The sequence below is a fragment of the Podarcis muralis genome, chromosome 1 (genome assembly GCF_964188315.1).
Source record: "Podarcis muralis chromosome 1, rPodMur119.hap1.1, whole genome shotgun sequence".
Lineage (NCBI taxonomy): Eukaryota > Metazoa > Chordata > Lepidosauria > Squamata > Lacertidae > Podarcis > Podarcis muralis.
This window is the reverse complement of record NC_135655.1, coordinates 62,513,657-62,539,097: the sequence shown is the minus strand read 5'-3', so window position 1 is coordinate 62,539,097 and position 25,441 is coordinate 62,513,657. Positions and strand designations below refer to the sequence as shown.

The window sequence follows — 25,441 nt, the reverse complement described above, 5'->3', positions numbered from 1 at the left end:
GATGTGAGAGCTACTTCCAGGATCATACTGATGACTTACATTTCTAATATGGAAAGTAGGTTCAAGACATGGGCATGACCCCAAAGGAGTTCTTGCATCTGGCATTGGTAGTTGGAAAGGTTTCATAAATAGGCCTACAGTCATAAGAAGGACAGGGATATGCTGGTCTGCTTCCAGACTGCACATATCTAACAGCAGATAGCACTGGCTCTCTTGTTTTTGGCTATTGCCCTTTTCCATGACCAGAAAACTTTTTAAAACTACATTCGTACCATTGAACCTATACATCCATTTGTCTTAATGGCCATTTCAATTTATTACCATTTATTTATTTATATCCCACCCTTCTTCCCAAAGGAGCATGGAGTGGCAAACAAGAGATAAAATAAAAACATACTAAAAACAATTCCAAGACAGATGCAGACTGTGAAAAATCTCCAGTTAAAAGACTTGTTGGAAGAGGAAGGTCTTCAGTAAATGCTGAAATGGCAACAGGGGTGGTTCCAAAGGGTATATAAAGTGTCACAATCTTTCAGGTAACCAGGTCCCAAGTGCAGTAGGGCTTAATACCCCCAAACCAGTGCTTTGAACATAACCCAGTAGCTAACTGGCAGCCAGTGCAGTCCTTTAAACAGCCGGGCTAATGTGTTGGTGATATCCTGCCCCAGTCAAGCCACTGCGTTTTGCACTAGCTGCAGCATCTGGACCAGCCTCAAGGGCAGCCCCCCCCCCAGCATATTGCAGTAATCCAGCCTGGAGGTTACCAGCATATATGGACAACAGTGGTCAGGCTTTTCCAGTTCAAGCAACAACTCTAAATGTCTTTTCAGCTGAAGGTGGTAGAAGGCACTCTGGGCACTGAGGCCAAGTGAGCTTCTAGTGACAAACAGGGCAGCAAACAAAATATATTCATGAATTTCACTTCAAAGTTTTGTTTGTTTCTAGGACTTTTTTTTTTTTTAGCCACCCTACAATTATCTTATTTTATTTTAAAATTTTGGATCCTAAAACTGGGAACCAAAGAAGGGACATGAAGGTATGAAATACACACTTGTGGGTTTGTTTTTACTGCAGTTTTCCCCAGATTGTCTCTTCAGCAGGAAGCACTGCTACCTCACAGATCAACTTATTCTCCCCAGCTAATGTTAACAGTTCATTTCCCTCCAGTTCTAACTTCCTTGTTTGCAGCCAGTAATTTAGAGCCAGCACCTGTTCACATCTTTAGACCTGTGTCATAAAGAAACAAAAGCTTAAGATAAGAGCATATTGAACAATGTGTCAATGCAATATCACAAACCACTACAAGACTATCTCCAACCCCCCCCCCCTCATCCAAACAAGCCAGTAAAACAAGTTTTGGTTCCTTCCCACCTTTTTCAGTGGAAAAAAAATAGTCAAATGTCAAGGATTAGCATCAATAACTAGGTGCATGTTTACCTTTCTGCTTTTGCCAGCAGGGTACTATTTGCAAATTAAATTTCTTGGGTCTTGCTACAGGTGGCCACCAAGGCTTGGTTCCATGCTGAACGTGTGCATCAGATGCTGAAGATGCAAAACCTCATAAAGGATTTGTTTTCAGTTTAAATAAAAAAATCCATTTGGAAGGCAACAATTTAGCAGGAAGGCGTGCGAGGATGTGAAAGAATGGCTGCTCCCACTGTGTTTACGGTTGGTTCATACATGCCTCACTTCAAGGCACCACACCTTATTCTCAGTAATATTTTGCATTCTCTGGAGCTTCTGCCCAGTGGAAAGTTCACTTTGCATTCTAATGTGGCCCAAATGTTACTAATGAATTGCCTTGTCATCCTGACTTTTGTTCCGTACTCTCGACATCCAGATTTCTTGTTTGTCTGGTCCTTATGACTGCAACGTAGTGTATAAACGTGCACAACATTTTGCAAACCAACAGCTCCCTGGGGAGGAAGAGCTTGTGGCCGCAAGAGGGATGGGGGTAAAGTGAAAGGATTGCCCTCACAGAAATAAATCCTTTCAGGTTTCACTGTCAGAGAGTAATCCTTTACTTTCATTTTTCTGGACCAGAATTATGGTGCCACTGTGTTGGCAGAAAGGCCAGCCAATCCAATGCTTAACCCTGGAAGGGAAATTCTCACAATAAGAAATTTAAAGTCAGGAGGAGATGGCAAACACATCCCCAACAACATCCCTGGGAATGCCACCACAGCCCACCAATCACAGCCAGTGCTAGTAAAGACATCAACACAGGGAAGGAGCCAATGAACTAACAACAGGAATATGCTCAAGGCATATGTCTCACTACACACAAGGCAACACCACTCATATCAACCCCAATGGCACAGCCAGCAATGACCAGTCCAGATTTTTAATCCCTTTGGGCTTTATGACAACCACTGTTTTGGAGCACAAATGGAAGGAGGGAGAGGTCGTACAATGTGACACATGCACAACTACCTGCCTGCACATAGCATACACCGCTCCCCCCCCCCCCCCGCTTGGAAAAAGGTTCAAAACCCACCTAAGGAACAGAAAGATTCATTTTTTTGCCAAGCAGCCAAGGGAATGGGGCGCACACACACACACAAACACACACTGACAGCCACTGCCATTAATGAATCACTGAACAGGGCATAGGACTAGCAGAAGCAGGAGACAAGAGTTTGAGCCCTACCAGGGGGAAGCGACCCCACACACCGTTAGCATGCCTGGCAGGGAGGAATGTCATATCAGGGTTAATGAAAGGAAGAGAGAGCGCCCTGGACGCAAACCCACAGCACAAAGGTCACACAGCAGTTCCCTAGCCACTCAGCCATAGTAGCAAGCAGCAGTCTTTACCTGCCCCACTCCCTGACAGATAAGATGTCAGGTATAGTGCAGGTGGTTTGGCTTGGGGAAACAGCTTTACAGGCCAAATTAGGCCCACAGATCAGAGGTTTCCCCATTGCTGCTGTAACTTGACCAGCAATGACAGTGCTTAGAGAAAAGTGTCTGATTTTTGCCAGCAGAGTTTGCCTGCATGTGGGGATGAGAGCCTTCTCTGCATTTCCCTGTATTTTCGCGGAGGAGGATGTTACAGAATTACGGTTCAAAGAAGACACGGTATTCACATTTGGCAAAGTGACAGTGGGGGACAATGGGAGAGTTGGAGCAATAATCCATTATGCTACAGCATGTGTTTTCCTGCAGCCCGTGATTACATGCGTCTTCCCTGTTCTCTCGTGTTCGCACTGCCAGTTCCTTGGGGGCAGAGACGTGTCCCCTTGTACTTTGCAAAGCGGCACGACCCCTGAGGGACATAGTAGTGGTAGAAAAAAGATACTGCACTTTTGCTCTGTTAGGTTTTGCATCACGATGTGACATCATCAACATCAGCGCATCATGACCATAGTGTTTTGCCAGTGCAGTTAATAGAAAGAACGTCCCTCATGCTGGTTACAGGATCACATTTTGGTGTCTTTCTTCTTCTTACATTTTCTTCCAAATATGAAGTAGTATAAATCCATATACTGCACTGTATTACAGAATACATCTAACTAATCTGTACATCTAGTTTAAACACACATAACAAACGTGCAATGTTTTAAAGAGCAATACTACTAGCTAAAACTAAACATTTAAATACACGGGTTTTTCTAAAGTGTAACAGGACAGTATCACGATCTGAAAAATTGTGAAACTTGCTCTGGGTCGCTGAGAGCATTGTGTGAGTTCTCCAATTGTTCTGAGGTAAAATAGAAGACAGAAAAAGACAGGCGCTTTATGTGAAGCCACAAGTGTTTCTCCACTGTCAGCTGTCTTTCCTATTGGACAGCATTGGGTTTCTGAAGGATAATGGACTTCACCCATAGTCTTGAGAACAGATACTTCTAAACACATACAAAATCAGCAATGCTTGCAATCTAAATATGTGCTCTGAATGGCTTTTCTAGAACTCTCTTCCCCAACCTCACCTCCTCCTCCCTGCCTATGTCAAGCTCTTCACATATTTAGGGCTCCGAGAAAAACTGAGTGGGAACATCACTACTTGCACACATGTAATCCCATGAGCAGAACCAACAGGATAAATGGCCACACCCCCTGGATTGACATAATTATTATCAGCATGGGAAACAGGACCACACGAAGAGATGGAGCTCACTGCCAAATCCAAGCTGCATCTTGGACTCTTGCCACTGATGTATATAACTCTCTGTGACACGGCAGCAGCATCCAATAATCTGCACATAGTTCTATGTATGTTTAGGACTATGTGCCTATCCATATATTGATATACAGCGAGTGCTAAACTGCCCCACTGCCATGCTCACTCTAGCTGGGCCTGCCTCACCACTTTTGATGTTATCATCAAGAGCTGGGAAAGAGTACAGTGAAACCTTGGTTTTTGAACAGAATGCATTCCGGGAATCTGTTTGACTCCCAGAACCATTCAAAAACCAAAGCGCAGCTTCTGATTGGCGGCAGGAGTATCCTGCAGCCAATCGGAAGCCATGGAGGCCGCGCTGGATGTTCGGCTTCTGAAAATCGTTCGAAAACCGGAACTTCTGGGTTACGATCGTTCGGGAGCCGATTTGTTCGGGAGCCAAGGCTTCCAAGGTACGACTGTATAGGCAAAAGTAGTTCAAGGAAGGAGTGGGTTGTTGGAAGTGTAAATATGGATTCTGGGGAACTTCAGATATTGAACCTGTGGTTTTCTGGAGCACAGAAGAAGTCTGTCTCCCCATATGCCTTCTTTTTTTATCGGAGTCAATAGTATGAGAAGGTGATAACAGACTTCCTGTAAGATTTCAACACAGACCTCTAGCAAAGTAGAAGTTCAAAACAGAGGCACAAACAACAGCAGGCAAGTGACCCAAAATGGAGTCCTTTTGTATCAAGAGGAGACAAAGTGCTTAGAACTTTCTAAATCAGGATGACCAGTGCCTTTTTGGTATCTGCTCCAGTGTCCAATCCAAGAAGCAGACTCTGATGCAACCCATCCAGGTGAAACTTATTGCATCTGCCACATGCTAAAAACAGAAGTCTGGCCAGGTAAAGATAGTAAAAATGGTCCTGCAAAGAGCCATTTAAAAGAATGGGAACAGGGGGAATCTTTATTAAGAAATGTCATGCTTACAAAATTTCTGAAGGGTATTGAAACAATTAAAAGATCAGGCTAAAATCAGTTTACAACCAGGGAGATAAAGCATTAAACCATATAGAAAGTTTGCAGGAATAAAAAGGGTGGGTGGAAGCATGTCTGAACCTTTAAAGAAAAGGAGCCAAATACACCTCTCTAGCGAGAGAGCTCTGTGTTCTGGGTGGCAATATGAAAAAGGTCCCGTCTTGCATCTTAGGTTCAACCAATCATTTACCTGAAAGTGGTGTGAAGCATAGCAGAGCCTCTAATGTTGAATATGGGGTGGGGGGATATCATAGAATGATGTTGGAAAGGGTCTTGGAGGTCCTGTAGACCAACCTCATGTCCAATGCAGGAAATCCACCACTACAGCATCCTTGATAGGTTATTTGCTTGTAATTAGAACCCTTTGGTTCAGGTCCTGTCCATTGGAGCTACAGAAAACAAATTTGCTCCAACAGCAGTGGAATAGCACTTCAAAAATTTGGAGATAGCTATTGTATTGTGTCTCCCATCATTCAGATAGCCTGCTCCCAAACAGTCTGGGACTTTGAAGTTAACTCCAAGGATTGAGCCTTGACATGAGCTGAAAGCCAGTGCAGGTGGAACTAAACGAGTAATAGTATCAGTAAAGTGAGTGTCAGAGACCAGACAGGCCACTTCATTTTGCACGCATATGACCTCCCTTCCGTCAGAACCCTCTCAACGTTCTGATGGCTAATGTGACAGATCTCCAAAGATCTCCCAAGCGTTTGCTCCCAGGGAAGGTTGTCCCATTACAATATTAAACTTTCTCTTAAGAAGATAAAGACCTGTTGATTGTTTTCATGAAATATTATTTGCAAGCAGCCAGGCTTTGAGCCAAATTCTGAGAGGAGCCAAGCCCTGAACAGCTGTTTTCACCAAACAGGCTTGATTTTTCGGAGAGTTGCAGGTACCTGGCAAAATCCCTTGGAATTTCACAGGGAATGTGACCTGTGCATTGTTCTTAACACACAGGCTTGAGGACTTACAGGGTGGCCAAAACCAACATACTTTGTGGATTTCCTCTAATCAGCCCAATTTGCTTCTCTCACTTGTGTTTGCTTCAGTGATGAGGAGAGTTTGGTTCTCTGTTTTAAGCTAATTGAGAGTGACCCTCGTGTTCTTGTCATGCTGCCAGTGCAGCTGTCATAAAGCATGTTTCAGGAACCCTGGAAACACCCTATTTGTGCAGTAGTTTCTCCCTATGCAGAGAGTTATTTCCTGCTTTTAATAATGATTTTGCTCTGCGGTGGAAGTGGGCAAAAGGCAAGGGAGGGGGAAGCTGGGTCTTAAATCAATACTGCTGGAGAAATCTGCTTCCACAAAGAGCATGTTTCCTCTTAGAATTGCAAATGAACATGAACAAACATCCCCTCCTCACACTCAGTTCTTTGGTTTGTTATTTTGTTTGCGTGCCTATAAAACCAGAAGCTTGGATGGGAAGAGAAGAGTTAAAAAGGAAAAAGCCATATGGCAATAGCAGGAGGTCTGGCCACCCCACCTTAGGCTCGTGACAACATGCCCTACATTTAACCTACAGTCAGGAACTAATTAACAACACAGATGGGAGTGAGCTAGCATATGTATTAAGAGGGGAAAAATTAATACCCCAAGGGTTTTAATCAGAAGCCTTGCCTCTTTCTGGGTTAGAAGCCTAAGCATTGCCATAGGAAACTGCAAAATATATAGATGGGGAGGCAGTGCCTGGTAGTGGTTAGAGAGTGGGGCCCTCTTCCGGCAGCAGCACTGGGGTGTTGCATGACTATAGGTAAGTCACAGAAAGCTGCTTACCTGTTTCAGTCTGATCAACGGGGAACGGAGATCAGCACTCTGGGTTTTGTAGTCTGAGTATTGGGGCAATGGGAATGTTTTTGTAAAAGCAAAGGAAGTTTTAAAAGATGTCCCTGCTGTATGAACATAGGGACACAGGGAAATGGAAGCTTAAGCTTAATTAACTTCTTATTTTGTACTACATGATTGAAGCGCCTTAATTTATAGATCGGTAGGTGGAGCTCCATACTTCCCCACCTTGTTTCTGAGAGGTGGTTGCGCCAATTGTAAAATCAGGGATTCCTTTCCCCTTGAATACTGGTTGCTGGGGAGCACAGGTCTTGTGGTCCTTTCAGATGCTATCAGCCCTATCAAGTGGGGCAACTGCTGGGAGCTGAGACCTTCCCCCCATTTGGGGAGGCAGGCCCCCCAATGTCCCCCAAAAATTGGGGTGGAGGAGGCCAAACACAAGCTGAGTGCAGTGCCACTTCAGTGGCCAGCTCATACTTGGTAGAGGAGGAGGCAGGAAGAGGAGGAGACACTGGCCACTGAAGCCACGCTCTGCCCACCCTCCTCCTGCTTGCATGGACAGAATAACCATAATAGTGCAATGTTGGATTCCTCCCTTTGCATGGCTTGCAGCAAGTAGATAAACCCAAGCAACGTTCTGTCTCCTTAAATTAGTGATGGCCAAAGGCCCCCCAGCTGTTTTGGGACTACAACTCCCATCATCCCTAGCTAACAGGACCAGTGGTCAGGGATGATGGGAACTGTAGTCCCAAAACAGCTGGAGGGCCGCGTTTGGCCATCACTGCATACACACTGTGAGGCTATTAGTTTTGTGTCTTTTGACTTTGGTTGTTACGTACATCCCTTATGCTGAACAAAATAACATAACAGTACATTCCTTATACAAAGACAGAATTTCACATACAGGGGGAACCTTTGTCCAAACTGGACAATAAAAAAAACACCACTTTTTATTTTTTTTATTTTTTAGCAATAGGTGTATTTAAGATACAATGAGATTTATGTATTTTCTTCTTAATGTTGGCAAGTTACTTGCCTGCCATTGGCTGTGAGATCTGTCGCAAAGCTCAGGTTTTCCCAACTTTTACCAGACAAATTTCTGCCACGTGCCGTCTTTCTGGGATTTGCCCCAGCAAGGCATTACTTTTGATGGAAAGAATGTCAGAAGACACCAAAACCAGGTCCTAAATCTCAAGACAAGCCTGAAACAAACCAGGTTTTTCCTTTTGCCGAATGGTTTAAAATGGAAAGTTGGAAATACATAAATTAGGAGTGAAAGGTTCAAACAATTTCTCCGGTGGGGCGGGGGGGCGGGGGACTGAGTCCTTTCCTATCTGCGGAGAGAGAGAAACTATTGCCTAAAGCCCCATTTAGCTTTGTATAAATAATTTATAGAAATGCATATGTATGTATACACTTATATATCTGATAAACGTATAAATCACTTTATATTATTTTTTGGTAGTGGTGTATTTATATACATTTGGGGGCATGAATTCCTTAGCAGGGCTCATTATATACGACTGGCGCATGATGTTCTTTTATTAGCCACAGCGGTTTGATCACAGGCTACTATTTGTTACTAAAATAAGAGTGGTGCCTCTGTGTGTGTGTGCGCGCGCACACATAAATATTCATAATTGTGGAATAAATCTCTTCATTTCAAGGAAGTTCCTGGGCCGGAGGTTTCTAGTGCTGATCTGTCAGAAAAGCATGTGATTTGACTGTAATGGTAACGAATGATCAAAAAGTACTAGTTGGGGCAGGAAACCACCAGGGTCTGCCTGCCCAGCGTTTGAGAGTGTATTAACACAGATCCATTAGCGCTGCACGCAGCCCTCACTGCAAACATCTCCCTGCTGCCAGGGGCTCCAGCGTAAATGACTGCGGCGAGGCTTTTCCTTGAACTCGGCTGTTGGCTAACTGGATCAGCATGGCAAGTCAATACACATTGTCCTTTTGGGTTGTGGTGGAATGTCCGGCTCTTCCTTCTGACTTTCTTCCAGAGGCCACCCACTATGGAACCAGCATGCAAGCTGGATCCCTTGCCCAAATAAGGAGAGCATCCTTTAATGGCTATGCTGAGCAAGGGACTGGACTGGGCATGTGCCGAGAGGGATCTTGGCATAGATCGGGGATAGCCAGGAAATGATTGGCAGCCCGACTGACAAATACAAGCCTTCAAACATGGAGAGAGAGGAAAAAAAGAACCTGTTGTTGTCAAATACCTGTTGAAGCGCTGTTAACTGGCATTTCCAGTTCAGCACGGCCTGCTGCAATCTCTTCCATTCCGAGGCCAGCTATGGCTAATAGCAAGGTGTTGGTTCCAACTCTTTGTCACCTTCACCAATGCCACCCACTGTCAGAATATCAGCAGAGGTAAGTATAGGGACATACATAGGAAGCTGCTTTATCAGACCAATGGTCCATCTAGCTCAATATTGTCTACACTGGCAGGCAGATGCTCTCCAGGGTTTCAGGCAGGGTTGTCTCCAAGCCTACACTGGAGACACCAGGGATTGAACCTGAGACCTTCTGCCTCCAAAGCAGATTCTCAACCACTGAGCTACAGGACTCCTCCTAGGTATGGTACTTGGAATAGGCTGAGGCTGAGTGGCCACCATCCCCCTTGATTTCTTCCTCTCTCAAAAGTGGACCAGATGTTCACAACTGTGCCTGCCCCCTGGTATCCTGGACTCTGTGCCATTCTGCATTGATTTTTCTTTGCTGCGAAGGCACTGGGTGCATTTTCTAGTAGTGCCCTACAGATATGCTGTTTTGGTTGGCTAGAAAAGAATTGCCTTGTGCTGCAAATCTGGTGTGTAGCAGAGATGTCTCGACTCTGGTTTGCGCATCAGGCAGAACTCCCTGTTAATATGAAAGAGCTTGAAAGCGAGTTGAATGTGCTCTAGTGGAGAAGTGAGGCATCTGTGGCCTCCAAGGTCTATGGCCTTCTAAACTCCAAACTCCCATCAGTCCTGGCTGGAACAGTCCAGGATATTGGGAGCAGCAGCCTTGATTGCCACAGCTTTTCCATCCCTATTCTAGTGGTGTAATAGACTGGACTCTTCTCCTTTCTGCAGCCAAGCCCAGCAACATACTGCTACTATGGGAGGTGGAGATGAAAAGGATGTGGCAGTAGCAATACAGTCTGTGAGCCTTGAGGTAAGGAGTTACTGGAGATTTCTGGGTTTGGTTTAGCATTGTGTGAGAACAAGGCCGTGGCCTTTCTCTGTGACTGGAGTAGTTTGTGGGGGGATTTAATCCTCTGATCCAGCAAGCCTAGTTCTGCTAGAGCATCACTTTGGGTAAAGGGATGTAGAAAGGTGGGACAGGGGGCTTGTTTTTCTTTCCCCTCCAGAAGTGCACTGCAAGCAAAGCCCCAAATCACTGTGCTATGTGCTTTCCACATGCACCCTCTTGAGTCTGACTTGGCAACTGGATAGCAGATGTTCCACCGCAGAGGCTCAGATTTAGCTTAGAGTTTTTCAGTTGGTATTCCCCAATATCGATACTTGAATTAAGTGAAGAATCCTAGAGTCATCTAGTCCAGTCCCCTGCGATGCAGGAATCCTGCCTGCAGCTGTCCCTGGGTGGACTTGAACCACCAACCTTCTGGTTAATAGCCAGAGTTCCAGTTAGGAGGACCACAATGGGCACTTGAGCAGTAGTTTAGGGGCAGGGCAAAACATGCTCCCATACCTAAGAGCCAACTCCAGGGGGGCGTGGGGTGTGGGCACCCACAATAATATAATGGTGGGGGCCAGGCACCCACAAAGTCAATGAAAAAAGCTGGCAGGCAGCAGCGGCGCTGCCTCCGAGAGAGAAGCAGTTCAGCTCCGCCCTCCTCAGATGTGGAGGCAAAGTCTTTCTGCCTCTGCATCCAAGCCCCTCCCATGGAAAAGCACGCCTCACTGGATGCAGGTAGCAGGAGAAACAAGAGTCGCCGCCACCGCCGCCGGCTGCAACGTGGACATGCGACATCACACGCACATGCCCAGTGGCGTAGTGTGGGGGGTGCAGGGGGGGCCGGCCGCACCGGGCGCAACATCTGGGGTTAGGGCAAATCCATCGGTTAGGGGGCGCAAATCCACAGGTTAGGGGGCGCAAATCCACGGGTTAGGGGGCGCAAATTACTTGCCTTGCCCCAGGTGCTGACAACCCACGCTACGCCGCTGCACACGCCTGCACACAGTGCATGTGACGTCACACATACTATGTGCAGGTATGCACATGTGACATTGCACATTTGTGTTGCAGCAGCGGGCACCCACAATCCTGAGGGTGAGATGGCGCCCTTGTTCCCATATCCTAATTTAGGGTTTTCATGAGAAGTAGCGGCCCCCAGCCACTGTCCTGCAGTTTGTACTTCATTTTTTCTTAGGTTTCATCTGTCACAGTACTTCATGTGTGTTACTGGCTTCTGCCAATACTTTTGTCTGTACATTGTGCTCCTGTTTGTGGTAGGCATGTTATTAATCTCCAAACAAAACCATAATGCAAAACTGGCATCAATAATAAATCATGGCTGCTGTCCAGTTGGGTAACAAGTGTTACTATCTACTCAATCAAAATTCAGAGAATGTGGCTTGTGATTTGCATTTTGTTCCTTAATATGCCTATAAACTTGGTCTGCTTCAGTGTGCAGGTCTAGTAGCTTGCTCTAGAATGGGCTATCAAAAGAGGTAGCTAGTAAAATTACTAGATGCAGGCTTTCCAAACAGCGCTTAGGGTACCTGCTCAAAACTGGACATTATTCCCAAATATAATGCCTTCTACATAAAATGTTCTGTTGATGCTGGAATATTCCCACTACACAACTATGATTTACAATTTGTTGACATCTTTATTGTTTAGTAAGTCTTTTCCTATAATTATTGCAACATAATTATCACTGGATAACATTGGATTGAAAATACTCGGAAGCAGCTTTGACAGCAAACCCGTATGAATTACAGTTCCATTTTTATGCGTCTAGCTTTTCCCAAATGATTTCTCTTGGGCTCAGCTGCAAAGGAAACTTTTCTGTAGAATTAAAAGGCCTCATTTGCATCAAAGGTATGAATTACAATAAGATTATGATAAAGTGAGTGATACATGCATTTTTTTAAATGCACAATTATTTTCCATTGTTTGTACAAGCTAGTTAAAGGTAAAGGTAAAGGTACCCCTGCCCGTACGGGCCAGTCTTGCCAGACTCTGGGGTTGTGCGCCCATCTCACTCAAGAGGCCGGGGGCCAGCGCTGTCTGGAGACACTTCTGGGTCACGTGGCCAGCGTGACATCACTGCTCTGGCGAGCCAGAACCGCACACGGAAACGCCGTTTACCTTCCCGCTAGTAAGCGGTCCCTATTTATCTACTTGCACCCGGGGGTGCTTTCGAACTGCTAGGTTGGCAGGCGCTGGGACCAAGCAACGGGAGCGCACCCCGCCGCGGGGATTCGAACCGCCGACCTTTCGATCGGCAAGCCCTAGGCGCTGAGGCTTTTACCCACAGCGCCACCCGCGTCCCTTACAAGCTAGTTAATATTTACTAATTAGTGTTTCCATCACCCTGAAGATACAAAAACCCTCAAGGTCTGCTAGGACTCTGTCAAGCTTTCAAACAAGATGGGTTAATCCATTTTTAACTAACAACAATATACCAAGCTGGGGATGCGCATAGAGGTCTCCCATCGTCATTTAAGGCAAGGAGGTAAAATCTGTGGCTACGATTCCCATCATCCCTGACCGTAGGCCATGCTAGGTGGGTCTAATGGAAGTTGGCCGACAATATCTGGAATGTTTGCACAGGTTTCCCACCCCTAATTAAGATACTTCAACCGGCGCATCAGATCCATATTGGAATGGGGAAAGTCCATCACAGTAATGAACTGTACCTTTCTTGGAGCTGTTGCATGAAATGTTACAGATAGCAATGGTTGGAGGAACCATGTCTCTGAGAACATCTGCCATGGTGTGTTTTGAATCCAGTTGCAGTTTGGGTCACCCTGGACATATCTACACACAGAGAGATCAAGGACATTTTGGTCAAGTGCAGTTAGCAAACAGCGAAAGAAGGCCATGGCCCAAGACACATAATTGTCAAAAAGCAGCACTGGCATGGTCTAATTTTCCCCTTGTACTCTACTGGTTGTTAGGGACGCGGGTGGCGCTGTGGGTAAAAGCCTCAGCGCCTAGGACTTGCCGATCGAAAGGTCAGCGGTTCGAATCCCCACGGCGGGGTGCGCTCCCGTCATTCGGTCCCAGCGCCTGCCAACCTAGCAGTTCGAAAGCACCCCCGGGTGCAAGTAGATAAATAGGGACCGCTTACTAGCGGGAAGGTAAACGGTGTTCCGTGTGCTGCGCTGGCTCGCCAGATGCAGCTTGTCACGCTGGCCACGTGACCCGGAAGTGTCTGCGGACAGCGCTGGCCCCCGGCCTCTAGAGTGAGATGAGCGCACAACCCTAGAGTCTGTCAAGACTGGCCCGTACGGGCAGGGGTACCTTTACCTTTACCTTACTCTACTGGTTAAAGAGGCTTTTCTGTGCCAGCTAGCCTAAGGCTCATGATTTTCATAATTGGGCGTTGTTTTTCTTGATGATGCCAGTGCTGAATGGGGGAGGGGAGGGAAATTTATTAAAGTTATTTTTAGTGATCGGCCAAGTTTGAGAGCAACAGATCTAAAAACCGGCCATTGTGGTTTCTTGAGCATATGTGTGTGTGTCTTCCATAACCTATATTTTGGAAAGCAGAATATGAGTCCATAAATTATAGGGATTGGGATGAGGGAAGGCAGGGGTGGGGTAATAGAATCAAGAATGGTAGAAAACATTTCACTTTCCGGCAGATGGCCAAAGGGCAAACATCCCATGAATGGCCAGTCAGCAAAATCTTTTGTAAGTACTTGCAGAGTAGTGGTTTAGACCTATGCTTTAGTTGAGATGCCTTCATGGCAGGCAGTTGCACTAGGTGACCCTCAGGATCCCTTCCAACACTACCTTTCTATGTTTTTATGATTCTCTATATTCCAGGAACGTGGAAATAGGTGGTGGGAATCTTCTGGGGATTTGGGAGGATGCTTGGAGGTGATGGGGATGGATTGTCTTTTTATCCCGTGCATCAGAAAGTGGGAAGGAAAGGCATTTACTATCCTGTGAACTCTATTGACAAGCACACTCATGGTCAAATAGTTTGATGTTTCTTATTTGATGGTTTATTATCTGAGCAAAACTGTAAACCGCCCAAGTGGGCAACCAAGACAATTGCTTCTTCCACTAGCAGTTTAGGAGCACTCAGTTCATTAGCATGTGTTTTTGTGTGTGGTTCTTTGTTTTCTTGTTTTCATTAATTAAAAAAATAATTATACAGCTGGATGAATAAATATCCCGAAGGATAACGTGTGTGCTGAACTGCCAGCAGCCTATGCATTTGACTGCTAACTCTGCTTGCTCTCAGTACGTTTAGTCTTTGCAAATCATGTCCTGACATGCAGCGCATTTTGGTATCTGTTCCCACACCTATAAAAAGATACATAAAGCAGGAATCTTTTGTAGGCGCCTTTAAATAACACCAAGCACACTGAAGTACTGCATGCATGATAATAGGAGGGAATTTATTCCCTGGTTTTATGGAATCCTGTACGCATTTACTCGGGAAGTTGAGCATCCCACTGAATTCAGTGGTGTTTACTTATGATTAACCTGCCAGTTTTCCAACCTGATTCAGTGCATTTTTATTCAGAAATAATCCCCACTGGGTTGAATGGGACTTATTCACCCAGGCAGGGGTTCATAGTATTGCCACTTTCCTATGGTCTTTTTCTATGTTATAAATTGTAGAATTGTCATGTGTGATCCTAGAGATGCCTTCTCAAAAGTAAGTTGTATTGAGTCCAATGTGTTTTACTCAGTAGCTGATGGTGTGGTGGGACACTCATGCTCACCTGAACTCTGGTCAATCACATCGCTGTTGCTTACCAGGAGGGCAGGGGCGAGGGGTGGGGAGGTTGTCGTGGTGGAAATACACCAGCAGCAGAACCTGATTGGCTCCACCATTCCAGCTTCACTGCCACCTTGCCCCTCCCCCTCTATCTCCCAGTAAGCAACAGCAATGTGACCAACAGGAGGTCAGGTGAGCGGTGCTGCCTCCTCACCCCATCCACTACTACTCCCAGGAAAGTGAGTATACACACTTTCTTGGGGATAAACCATACTGAATCCAATGGGGATTCGTTCTGAGAAGACAGGCATAGGATTGCACTGTAAATGTCACCGTTTATTGATTTGTAAGCAAGTTTCAGTGCCGGACTTCTTCTGAAAGTTGCAATCCTTTGCTACTAACTTCAGAGTAATTCAGATGTAAAGGTAATTCAGATGTGGAAAGGTTAACTTTGGATGGCATTTTTCTTGTTTCCTCAAACATACATCACAGCAACTCAGTTTTTAGTACAATTGCAAAGTGATCTCAATCTGTCCAATTCAGAGTGTAGGCGTTTGGTATATATCCTCTATTATTTCAGTTGTTATCGTGTTATGTGCATGTGGTGTGCATGGATTAGCAACCCACCTTGGTGCATTTGCTAACGAATGATGGGTAAGAAATATAATGAACTGTGTATGCACATATATTTTTATGTGTATAATATACAGTGGAAACTTTTCCAAGAGAGCTGGATATGTCAAGGCTGTATTGGAGGCCACAGTTTCTGATTTGAAAGGCCTGCCTACCTAAGCTCCTGGCTTGTGGGCTTTGCTGAGTAGTTATTGATAGGGCAGAGGCACTCTGGCCATGCTCAGAGGCATTCTCATTAGCACTGTATGTTCCAGGGTGAATAGTCAGTAGAATCTGTGGCCAAGCGCTGTCTCAAAAGTTGCAATTTTACCATATCTGAGAATGCTGACTGGGCGGCAAAAGGTCTGGATGAGTTCTTGGGAAGTGCTGCTTTTGCAAGTAGCAACTACATGTCAAGGCAAGGGGAGAGGTGGACTTTTGCAGGCCTGCACCAGGCCAATTCTGGGCTTCTGACCATATTTTGTAGCCTTAAAGGTTCCTTTCCAACCCCTTCCATCCAGGTCTTCTTACATTGCTACAGCAGGGCCAGCCCAATACATTTTGGCACCTGAGGTGAACCACAAAATTGTGCCTCAGGGGAAGAAAGGTTGAGTGAAGTTTTACACCAGGAACAAGGGGGCAATGAATAGCTACATTGGGATCTGCTGCCCCTGTGGATCCTGCCACCTGAGGCGATCACCTCACCTTGCCTCATGGGTGAGCTGGTCTTGCAAGGCAGCCAGCAGAAACTGGTTTATTTTCACACATATACCCCAAGCAGGCTGCCACAAATGACTGTGTTTGTCTGTGTCAGGAACTATGTAGGTTGAAACGGAATGTTACGGGAGGGGGGGGACTCCCTGGTCCTGAATGGGGCAACTGTGTCCCTGAAGGAGCAGGTATGCAGCCTGGGAGTCATTTTGGACTCACAGCTGTCCATGGAGGAGCAGGTCAGTTCTGTGTCCAGGGCAGCTGTATACCAGCTCCATCTGGTACGCAGGCTGAGACCCTACCTGCTCGTGGACTGTCTTGCCAGAATGGTGCATGCTCTAGTTATCTCCTGCTTGGACTACTGCAATGCTCTCTACGTGGGGCTACCTTTGAAGGTGACCTGGAAACTACAACTAATCCAGAATGCAGCAGACTGGTGACTGGGAGCGGCCGCCGAGACCACATAACACCAGTCTTGAAAGACCTACATTGGCTCCCAGTACATTTCCGAGCACAATTCAAAGTGTTGGTGCTGACCTTTAAAACCCTAAACGGCCTCGGCCCAGTATACCTGAAGGAGCGTCTCCACTCCAATCGTTCTGCCCGGACACTGAGGTTCAGCGCTGAGGGCCTTCTGGTGGTTCCCTCACTACGGGAAGCCAAGTTATAGGGGACCAGGCAGAGGGCCTTCTCAGTAGTGGCACCCACCCTGTGGAAAGCCCTCCCATCAGATGTCAAAGAAATAAACAACTATCTGATGTTTAGAAGACATCTGAAGACAGCCCTGTCTAGGGAAGTTTTTAATGACTGATGTGTCTTAATGTATTTTTAATCTTTTGTTGGAAGCTGCCCAGAGTGGCTGGGGAAACCCAACCAGATGGGTGGGGTATAAAATTATTATTATTTATTAAGTTTGACATCCTCTGCTTCTTATGGGAAAGGGGAGGAGGTTTTCATTTGCCTGCCTTCTAGGCCAGGGGTAAAGGGTATTTATGTGGCCCCACACATAAGGCTCCCCCCCCCCGCAATTCTGTAGCTGTATATCCATCAGAGGGTGTACTTGGACTTGTAAGCTCTGGGGAGGGTCCCCTAACAGATTTCAACACCCTTAACAAACATGAAAAAGGTTCTTAAAGAGTAGATTATTGTGGTCATCTGGAAATGATAATTGTATAGGTTTGTATTCCCATCTCATGTGAAAATATGCTCACAGATCCATCTTAAGAAGCAATGAATATACTTTCTGGAAGGAGAGTAATGTTTTCAGAGGAAGAAAATCGTCCAGTTTTGCGAGGTGGGAGGGGGATATTTGCAACAGGAGCACATCCTTAAAGAAAGATGTGAATTGTGCATGTCAAGTAAGAAACAAAAGCTCATTTACTGAGCAAAGAAGGTTTGTGACTCAAAATGTGACCCAGTTCTCTAAGCTGCCTAAGAGATGTCTCTTTATACATGAGCTGATTTTTCAGAACCCCTTTTTCTATTATGACCTCACACCACAAGACTGTCTCACTTGATGTGATTTGCCTCTGAGTTTCCACAATGAGCTCACTGCTGAGTCTTGTGTGTAGAAAAAGATGTGCTCTCTGTGTGTTCTTTCTCACAAAAAATATATAGAAAAGAACTTCTATGAGTAGTTATGGTGTGGGGAACGTGTGGCATAAACTTTCATAGGCAATAGCCTGACCTACTGCATTCAATGCCCAGTGTAAACTCATACACATGGAGGGATGCTGAAGTTGATGGTAAAATGTATCTGGAGTGTCTTAGGCAAGGTGTGGACTGAGACAATGGAAGACAAACTGTAGGCAAGCTGAGAGCGAGTGACATCATGTCTACATGGCCTTAAATGCAGCAGTGTCCACTTCCAAGGGGAAAGAGCCACCCCGTGCCTGAGAGTGTTGAACTGCATGTGTGTACATGCACCCCTTCTGCCCCACAGCTGTGGAGCTTTTTCCCTTCAGATGCCTCCCAAAAGCCATGCATGAAGCAATTCAGAAATGCTTCAAAACATCTTTTTCTTTGGGTTAGCTAGCTGTGCCCAGGACTTATCAGGGAGGTGGACTTTACATGTTTTAATAATGTTTTTTTAAAGAAAGAGAGAGAGAAGATTTCATGTATTACAAGTTACCCAAATAAGAGCGTCATATATGAGCACCAAGGTAACTTAGAATTGAGTATGATAATACTCAAGGCTAATAATTGAAATAAATAAATCAAAATTATTATGAGAGACATTCAGATATTTTAATCCCTGCTCTGTATCATTGCCTCTGAGCTGCCCTTTGAAGTTACCTTTTGCTATAAATGTTTGCCTGCTGTCATTATTCAGAAGTGTATGGCATCGGCCACACCAAGAACCTGGCTCCAGAACAAGTTCAGCAGTCTCCCAATGTGAATTCCCTGGTACGTGCATTCAGTCAACAAAGGGAAAAATGGAAATCCAGGTGGTAGGTGGGTGGTGAAGATAGCTCTGAGAGAAAATGAACTTTAAGCACCCTACTTTTGCTCAGTTGCCATCTTGCCACATGTTTATGGAATTTACATGCCAAAAGCTGGCTTTGGTCGCCTCAATAACCAGATCAATTTGTACAAATCTATAAAGACCTTTGTGAAGTCAGATGACAGATATATAGGATTTTTCAGAATAAATGCAGCAAACAATTCAGAGAGGGATGACCTGCTGAGTAAACTATTAATATTTATACAAAGATGTCACAATGATATACAGTGGTACCTCGCAAGACGAATGCCTCGCAAGACAAAAAACTCGCTAGACGAAAGGTTTTTCCGTTTTCGATTTGCCTCGCAAGACGAATTTCCCCTATGGGCTTGCTTCGCAAGACGAAAACGTCTCGCGACTTTGTTTTCTTTGTCTAAAAACAAAGACATGTTTTGTTTATAAAGTTAATTTATTTTCCCTTCAATTTTTGAACTGCTCTTTACAGTATGTGTGACTTTAAAGAGCAGTTAATAAACTGTTGTTGTACCAAATTTGGCTTTGTTTGGACTTTTTTTGACCATAGGAACGCATTAATTGATTTTCAATGCATTCCTATGGGATTTCGTGCTTCGCAAGACGAAAAATTCGCTAGACGACAAAAATTGCGGAACGAATTAATTTCGTCTTGCGGGGCACCACTGTATATGAATAGGAAGAATGACTAGTATCCAAAGGACGTGTTGAGCTTAGATTATTGTCAACAGAATTCCTAACAGCATAACATTTCCTCATACGAACATCAGGTCCTAAAACTTGGGCAATTCCTGTCTTAGTGCGTAAAGCGTCTTTGTTGTGCTTTTCCTCTGACAAGTGTTAGGATTCTTTGTTTCCCACAAAATAAGGATGTGAAGTAAGTCTTTATACATAGCGCTGTGTTGGCAAACAAAAAGAGTGTTTACTCCAGTCCTTACTGCCAAGTATGAGGTACTTCGGCATGAACATCAAAAGCACTGAAATGAGTATTAGCTGATTCTTAAGAAACGTGAATAATGCTATTGCTTGCTTGTTGTTGTTTAGTCGTGTCTGACTCTTCGTGACCCCATGGACCTGAGCACGCCAGGCACTCCTGTCTTCCACTGCCTCCCGCAGTTTGGTCAAACTCATGCTGGTAGCTTCGAGAACACTGCCCAACCATCTCGTCCTCTGTCGTCCCCTTCTTCTTGTGCCCTCCATCTTTCCCACCATCAGGGTCTTTTCCAGGGAGTCTTCTCTTCTCATGAGGTGGCCAAAGTATTGGAGCCTCAGCTTCAGAATCTGTCCTTCCAGTGAGCACTCAGGGCTGATTTCCTTAAGAATGGATAGGTTTGATCTTCTTGCAGTCCATGGGACTCTCAAGAGTCTACTCCAGCACCATAATTCAAAAGCATCAATTCTGTGGAGATCAGCTTTCTTTATGGTCCAGCTCTCACTTCCATACATCACTACTCGGAAAACCATAGCTTTTACTATACGGACCTTTGTTGGCAAGGTGATGTCTCTACTTTTTAAGATGCTAGAAAGATTGCTTGCTAGAAAGAAGCAATTGGTCAGCCACAAAGTTGTGAAAGGAGGCAGAAGAGTGGAACAAGTTCAGAAAGGAAGGTAACCCACTAGGCTGCTCCACATGGCTTAGGTGTTGATCATTCATCCTGAAGTTAGAGTATGTCCGGAGCTTTATTGAACATTCACTCTGATTTGTTTATACAACAATGAGCATCCAACTGGATGTGTGCAGTGGTTATGCACTATGCGTTTCAATACATTTTGCCCATTGCTTTCCCAACTGCAGAGAGTCTGTGTTGTTGTTATAAGTGGATTTGTTGTGCAAGGCTGACATTTAATTGTGTAGACCTAATTTTCCAGTATGTGCTTGAAACCCTCTCTCAAAGTCATGATCCTAACTTTGGTAAAATCAGAAAACTGGGATTCTGTGTCTTTTCGTAGGGAGACTTGCAAAGTTCCTCAACCTGTCACAAAAGTAAAGATTATCCAGGAAAAGATATTTCCTACTCTAGGTTGGGATATAAGTCTTCCAAGACCAAAGCAAAGGTGGGAAAGCACATTGTTCAAAGCTGTATAAGGCAACCAGCTTTAATGCCATTGTGGTGGGTTTCTCCTTGATAAGTTTCTTTATTCCTTTGTGACTTAGGCTCACATTAACAACACAGCTACAGGTGTGTGGGGACTACCGTACTTCTGTGTGGGAGAATCAGGGTAAATAAAAATAAGTGGATTTTTTTAAAGCACATCTTTAAAAAATAATTAGATTGTAACTTTTGTTCAGATTTCAGCTATAAGTTTTTCTTTTTAAAAATAACCTGGTTTAAAAATGAAAGCAAAAATAGAACTTCTTAAAACTAAATTTATGACCTTACAAATTCATGAAAGGCTGCTTTAAAGGAAAGAAAGAAAGAAAAGTGAGGAAAACATTTTCACCAGTCATTAATAAGTACAGTAGTTCATGCATTTATATTCTGGGTTGATAGTGGGGTTCAGGAACTTGAAAGACAACACATGTCATCCAGTAATCCGTCTGAGTGCATGTGATGGGGGACCATTTTTAAATTAAAACCATATCTACAATATCCATCTCATATCATAGATGCAATTAGCTGAGGGAATCAGCAGAAGCAGATAGGGTTTATGCCTCATTCTGCCCTCAGGCTTCCTTGCAATACCCACATACCACAATCCTCATAATTCAGTGCATTAACTTGTTTAGGAGTTTTACCCAATTAAGGGAAACTTTTTTTCCCGTAGTGACATGGCATTTACTCATAAAGTGATGATGTCACTCTATGAATTCTTTTGCCTATTGCATCTAGCATTCGAATATGTTTCCTCAAGAGTGGGGAAATGTCAGGCTTGTAGGATCTTTTCATTTTCTTTTGTTTTTTGTGTGCTAAGGTCCCGCAGCACCCGCCGTCCCAATCCACACAATAGACATGACACAGTGTATTGGGATCAAATAAGGCCACAAATTTATTGCTTACAGGTGTCAGAGGTCTGGCCTAAGCATTGGGTTCTGCCAAGGACTTCCAGGTCCACCTGCTGGAACTAAAACCTGGGTCAACCCAACAGCAGATGGAGGGGAGGGGGACCTATGACTTACATCAAATAGGAGTGCCACCTGCTGTCCTGAGGAGTGCTGTGGCCCCTGCCTTAGCATTTGGACAGACAAAACTCCTCCTGGATCCCTTTAATGGGGTACCCATTACTCAGAGGGGCAGGCAGAGGCTACAGCTTCCCCTCCAGCCAAGACTAAGGCTTACCCAATGCCTAAACTGCCAAAGTTGTGGTGATTGCTATGAAGTAGGCAAACATCGTGAGTCGTGGGGCAATTTGCCTGATGGAAAAATTCCTGCCCACTCTCAAATATGGCAGCCAACAGCATCCATAGCAAGGTCCAGCATGAAAAGAAAGCAAAAAAACAGAGAGGGAGGATGGGAGATCTGCTTTTCCTAACAGTATTACTAGGCATAATTTAGAAAAGGGCCCATATGAGGATCAGTTTTGCTTTCCTCGTCTCCCCCACCCTATGAAAAGAAACATGGAGGGTACATTGATTCCTCCCCTTTTTAAAAAAGAAAAAAAGAAAAGAAATTCCATAATTGAACTCTTTGGTTTATGGTGAGATTTAACCATTTCTGCTAAAACGGTAATTAAAGACATACTCCTGGGCTGTCACATTCCCTTTCCTTCTCCCCCTAGTTACTGTATACAGACCAAGGGCAGTGCAGGGGCTTCACTGGCCCTCAGTTAGAGCACGAAGGAGGGGTCTTGACCTCTGCTTCACTGAATTTCATTGCCTGCTAGTTTAGTACAGAGAGATGAGCAGCATCTCCATGCAAAGCAAGCAAGCAAGCACCTCCATGTGCCACAAAATAGCAAAAGGCAAGGATGTAATTGGGCTGGATTTAAAAAATGTTCATGAACAACCCCACAACCCCATTTTGGCTTACCTTCGATTGGGATAGCTGAATACTTCCCTTGTTACTCAGTATTCCCTTAATACACCTTTACCTTCACTTACGAATGCCACCTCAGCTGCATGAAAATATGTGTTGTAATTGCACCTGGTATCTGTGAGTTCCACAGATCAATTTTTTTTGCTACACAAAAACAAGCAAGCCAAAGCTCATTGCAGGAAAAGTCTGGTGTGTGTTGGGGCTTGTGTGTGTGCTCTCCATGCTCTCCCATGCTGACAGATGGTTATTTGCTCCTCAATTTCTGAAATGTAGTTTTGGGAGCCTTAGATACTGTGAGACAATCCTTCCCCCCCCCCCTTGTCTTTTCAAAAGTAATTACTGTTCATATAGTTCCAACCTCCGTGCTGAGATCTTTCTGCACAAGACAATAACTTTCTGAAATCTTTCCCCGTTACTGCATGCATACCGCAGATGCTTAGTAACCTTTCCAAGCATGCTGTTACACTTGTCATGCAAATAGAGGATAATTAATTATCATGCCTAGAGTGTGACATTTACTGTGCAAGGGTTCTTGAGACTTCAGGCCAACATCTTTAACTAGTTCCAAGCAGGGTAGTCCAATCATTGGCTTCTGCCATAGTGAGCGCTCTCAATGAATGCCTTTGTGACATAAAAGATAAATGTGGGAAACCTTTTTCCAGGTGTGATTTCTGTCGCTTGACTGGGATGACGGAATATAAATGCATGCCAATTGTCTCTTGTGTGAGGTTAAAAAGTTACATAGGGTTAACACGTAACTCTTTCCAACTTGGCAGAGGAGGGGGATGTATCCTCAAACGGTTGTTGCTTCTTTAATTTATTTGTTCTGAATTCCTTCTTTTCTATCTTTCTTCCCCTCTTCTTGTCGCCCACAGTTCCACCAAGTGAAAAGAGTGATGACCATCCTTTTCCTTACTATGGTTATTTCATACTTCAGTTGCATGAAAGCTGCCCCAATGAAAGAAGTGAGCATCAGAGGACCAGGCAGCTTGGCTTATCCCGGTCTCCGGACACAGGGAAACCTGGAGAACCTCGGCGGGCCCAATGACGCCTCCAGAGGATTGACGTCCTTGGCGGACACTTTTGAACATGTCATAGAGGAGCTCCTGGATGAGCAGCAGGTCATCCAGCCCAGCAAGGAAAATAAGGATGCCGACTTGTACTCATCTCGGGTGATGCTAAGCAGTCAAGTGCCTTTGGAGCCACCACTGCTCTTTCTGCTTGAGGAGTATAAAAACTACTTGGATGCTGCAAACATGTCCATGAGGGTCCGGCGTCACTCCGACCCGGCTCGCCGCGGGGAGCTGAGCGTGTGTGACAGTACGAGCGAGTGGGTGACGGCGGCCGAGAAAAAAACGGCGGTGGACATGTCAGGGGCAACCGTCACAGTCCTGGAAAAAGTCCCGGTACCCAAAGGCCAACTGAAGCAATATTTTTATGAGACCAAATGCAACTCCAAGGGTTATACGAAAGAGGGCTGCCGGGGCATAGACAAGAGGTACTGGAATTCCCAGTGCCGAACTACCCAGTCTTATGTGCGAGCTCTCACTATGGATAACAAGAAGAGAGTTGGATGGCGGTTTATAAGAATAGACACTTCCTGTGTTTGTACACTGACCATAAAAAGGGGAAGATAGTGGATTTGTGTTGTATAGATTATATTGAGACAAAATTTATCTATTTGTATATATACATAACAGGGTAAATTATTCAGTAAGAAAGAAAAAATAATAATTTTATGGACTGCATGTATAAATGAAGTTTATACAGTACAGTGGTTCCACAATCTATTTATTGAACATATCCATGAGCTAAAGAGGAACAAGACAGAAAGAGAGAGAGAGAGAGAGAGATAAATTCATTTGCGCACAACTTTGAGAAAAAAAATGCATTACATTCCTCTAACATTGTGGTTTGTTGCTGTTGCCAAGAATTGAAAACTTAAAAAAATTAAAAAAATAAAATTGCATGCTGCTTCAATTGTGAATTGATGATAAACTGTCCTTTCAAAAAAAAGAAAATGAACCAAAACATTCCGTTTACATTTTAGACAGTAAGTATCTTGATTCCTATTAGTATTATATCTGTTTACTGCTTTTAAATTCTTCTGGTAGCGTTGGAATTAAAACAATGTCAAGGTGCTGTTGTCATAGTTTTACTGTTGATTTTTTTTTTTTTTAATTTTAAAATTCCCACATGGTTTTAAAAAGAGGAGATTACTCCCTGTCATCACCGTATATGTTCTGGATAAAACAAATTTGGGGTTTTTTTGTATGTTGTGAAGGTGTTTGCAATATCAAATCAGACTACTGAAAAAAATAATAAAAAAAGGCAACTGAAAAAGACAGTGTTGATGTTCCTCCCAGTGCTCTTTTCTAATCTACAGGCAGCACTTTTATGTTTGTCTAGGTGTGGTTTCTATTCTATGATTGTTGCTTTAAAGACCTGCCTTTTGCTTGTTTTGTATTTTGGTTGTTCTGGGGTCCATCTGCCCCCCAACACTTTTCCTCTCTTAGGAAGAAAACAAATTGCATTCTCTTTCAAACATATTCCCCCCATTTTCCTTGGGTGTTGAGAACAAAGATGATTGCCCCAACCTAGGAAGGGAGATCTGCATACACAGCTGGTGTGGATTCCTCAGGATCTTTCGCCAGGCTGCACTGAGCTTGGTGAGGATGGAGAATCTCATCACCATCCTCTCGTTGTATGAGCGGAGTCGGTTCAGGGAGAAGTAGTATTTGTGTCTGGATTAACTATCCCGTTGAAGTACAATTACCAAATCTTGGCAAGAAAGAAAGAAAAGGGAAAGAATCACATGAATATCAGAT

The 25,441-nt window shown here is 44.4% G+C and overlaps 1 protein-coding gene across 5 annotated transcripts in view; it reads left to right on the top strand.

Moving 5' to 3' along the window:
* BDNF (brain derived neurotrophic factor) overlaps window positions 1-24,958 on the top strand; it is a 74,408-nt gene extending 49,450 nt beyond the window's left edge. For all 5 annotated transcript variants that reach the window (XM_028729465.2, XM_028729475.2, XM_028729496.2 and 2 more), the window contains exon 2: window positions 23,489-24,958. In XM_028729465.2, the coding sequence (XP_028585298.1) occupies window positions 23,489-24,250 (762 nt within the window). In that variant the 3' untranslated portion in view covers window positions 24,251-24,958. The remainder of the gene's footprint in view (window positions 1-23,488) is intronic.
* Window positions 24,959-25,441: the final 483 nt, after the last annotated feature.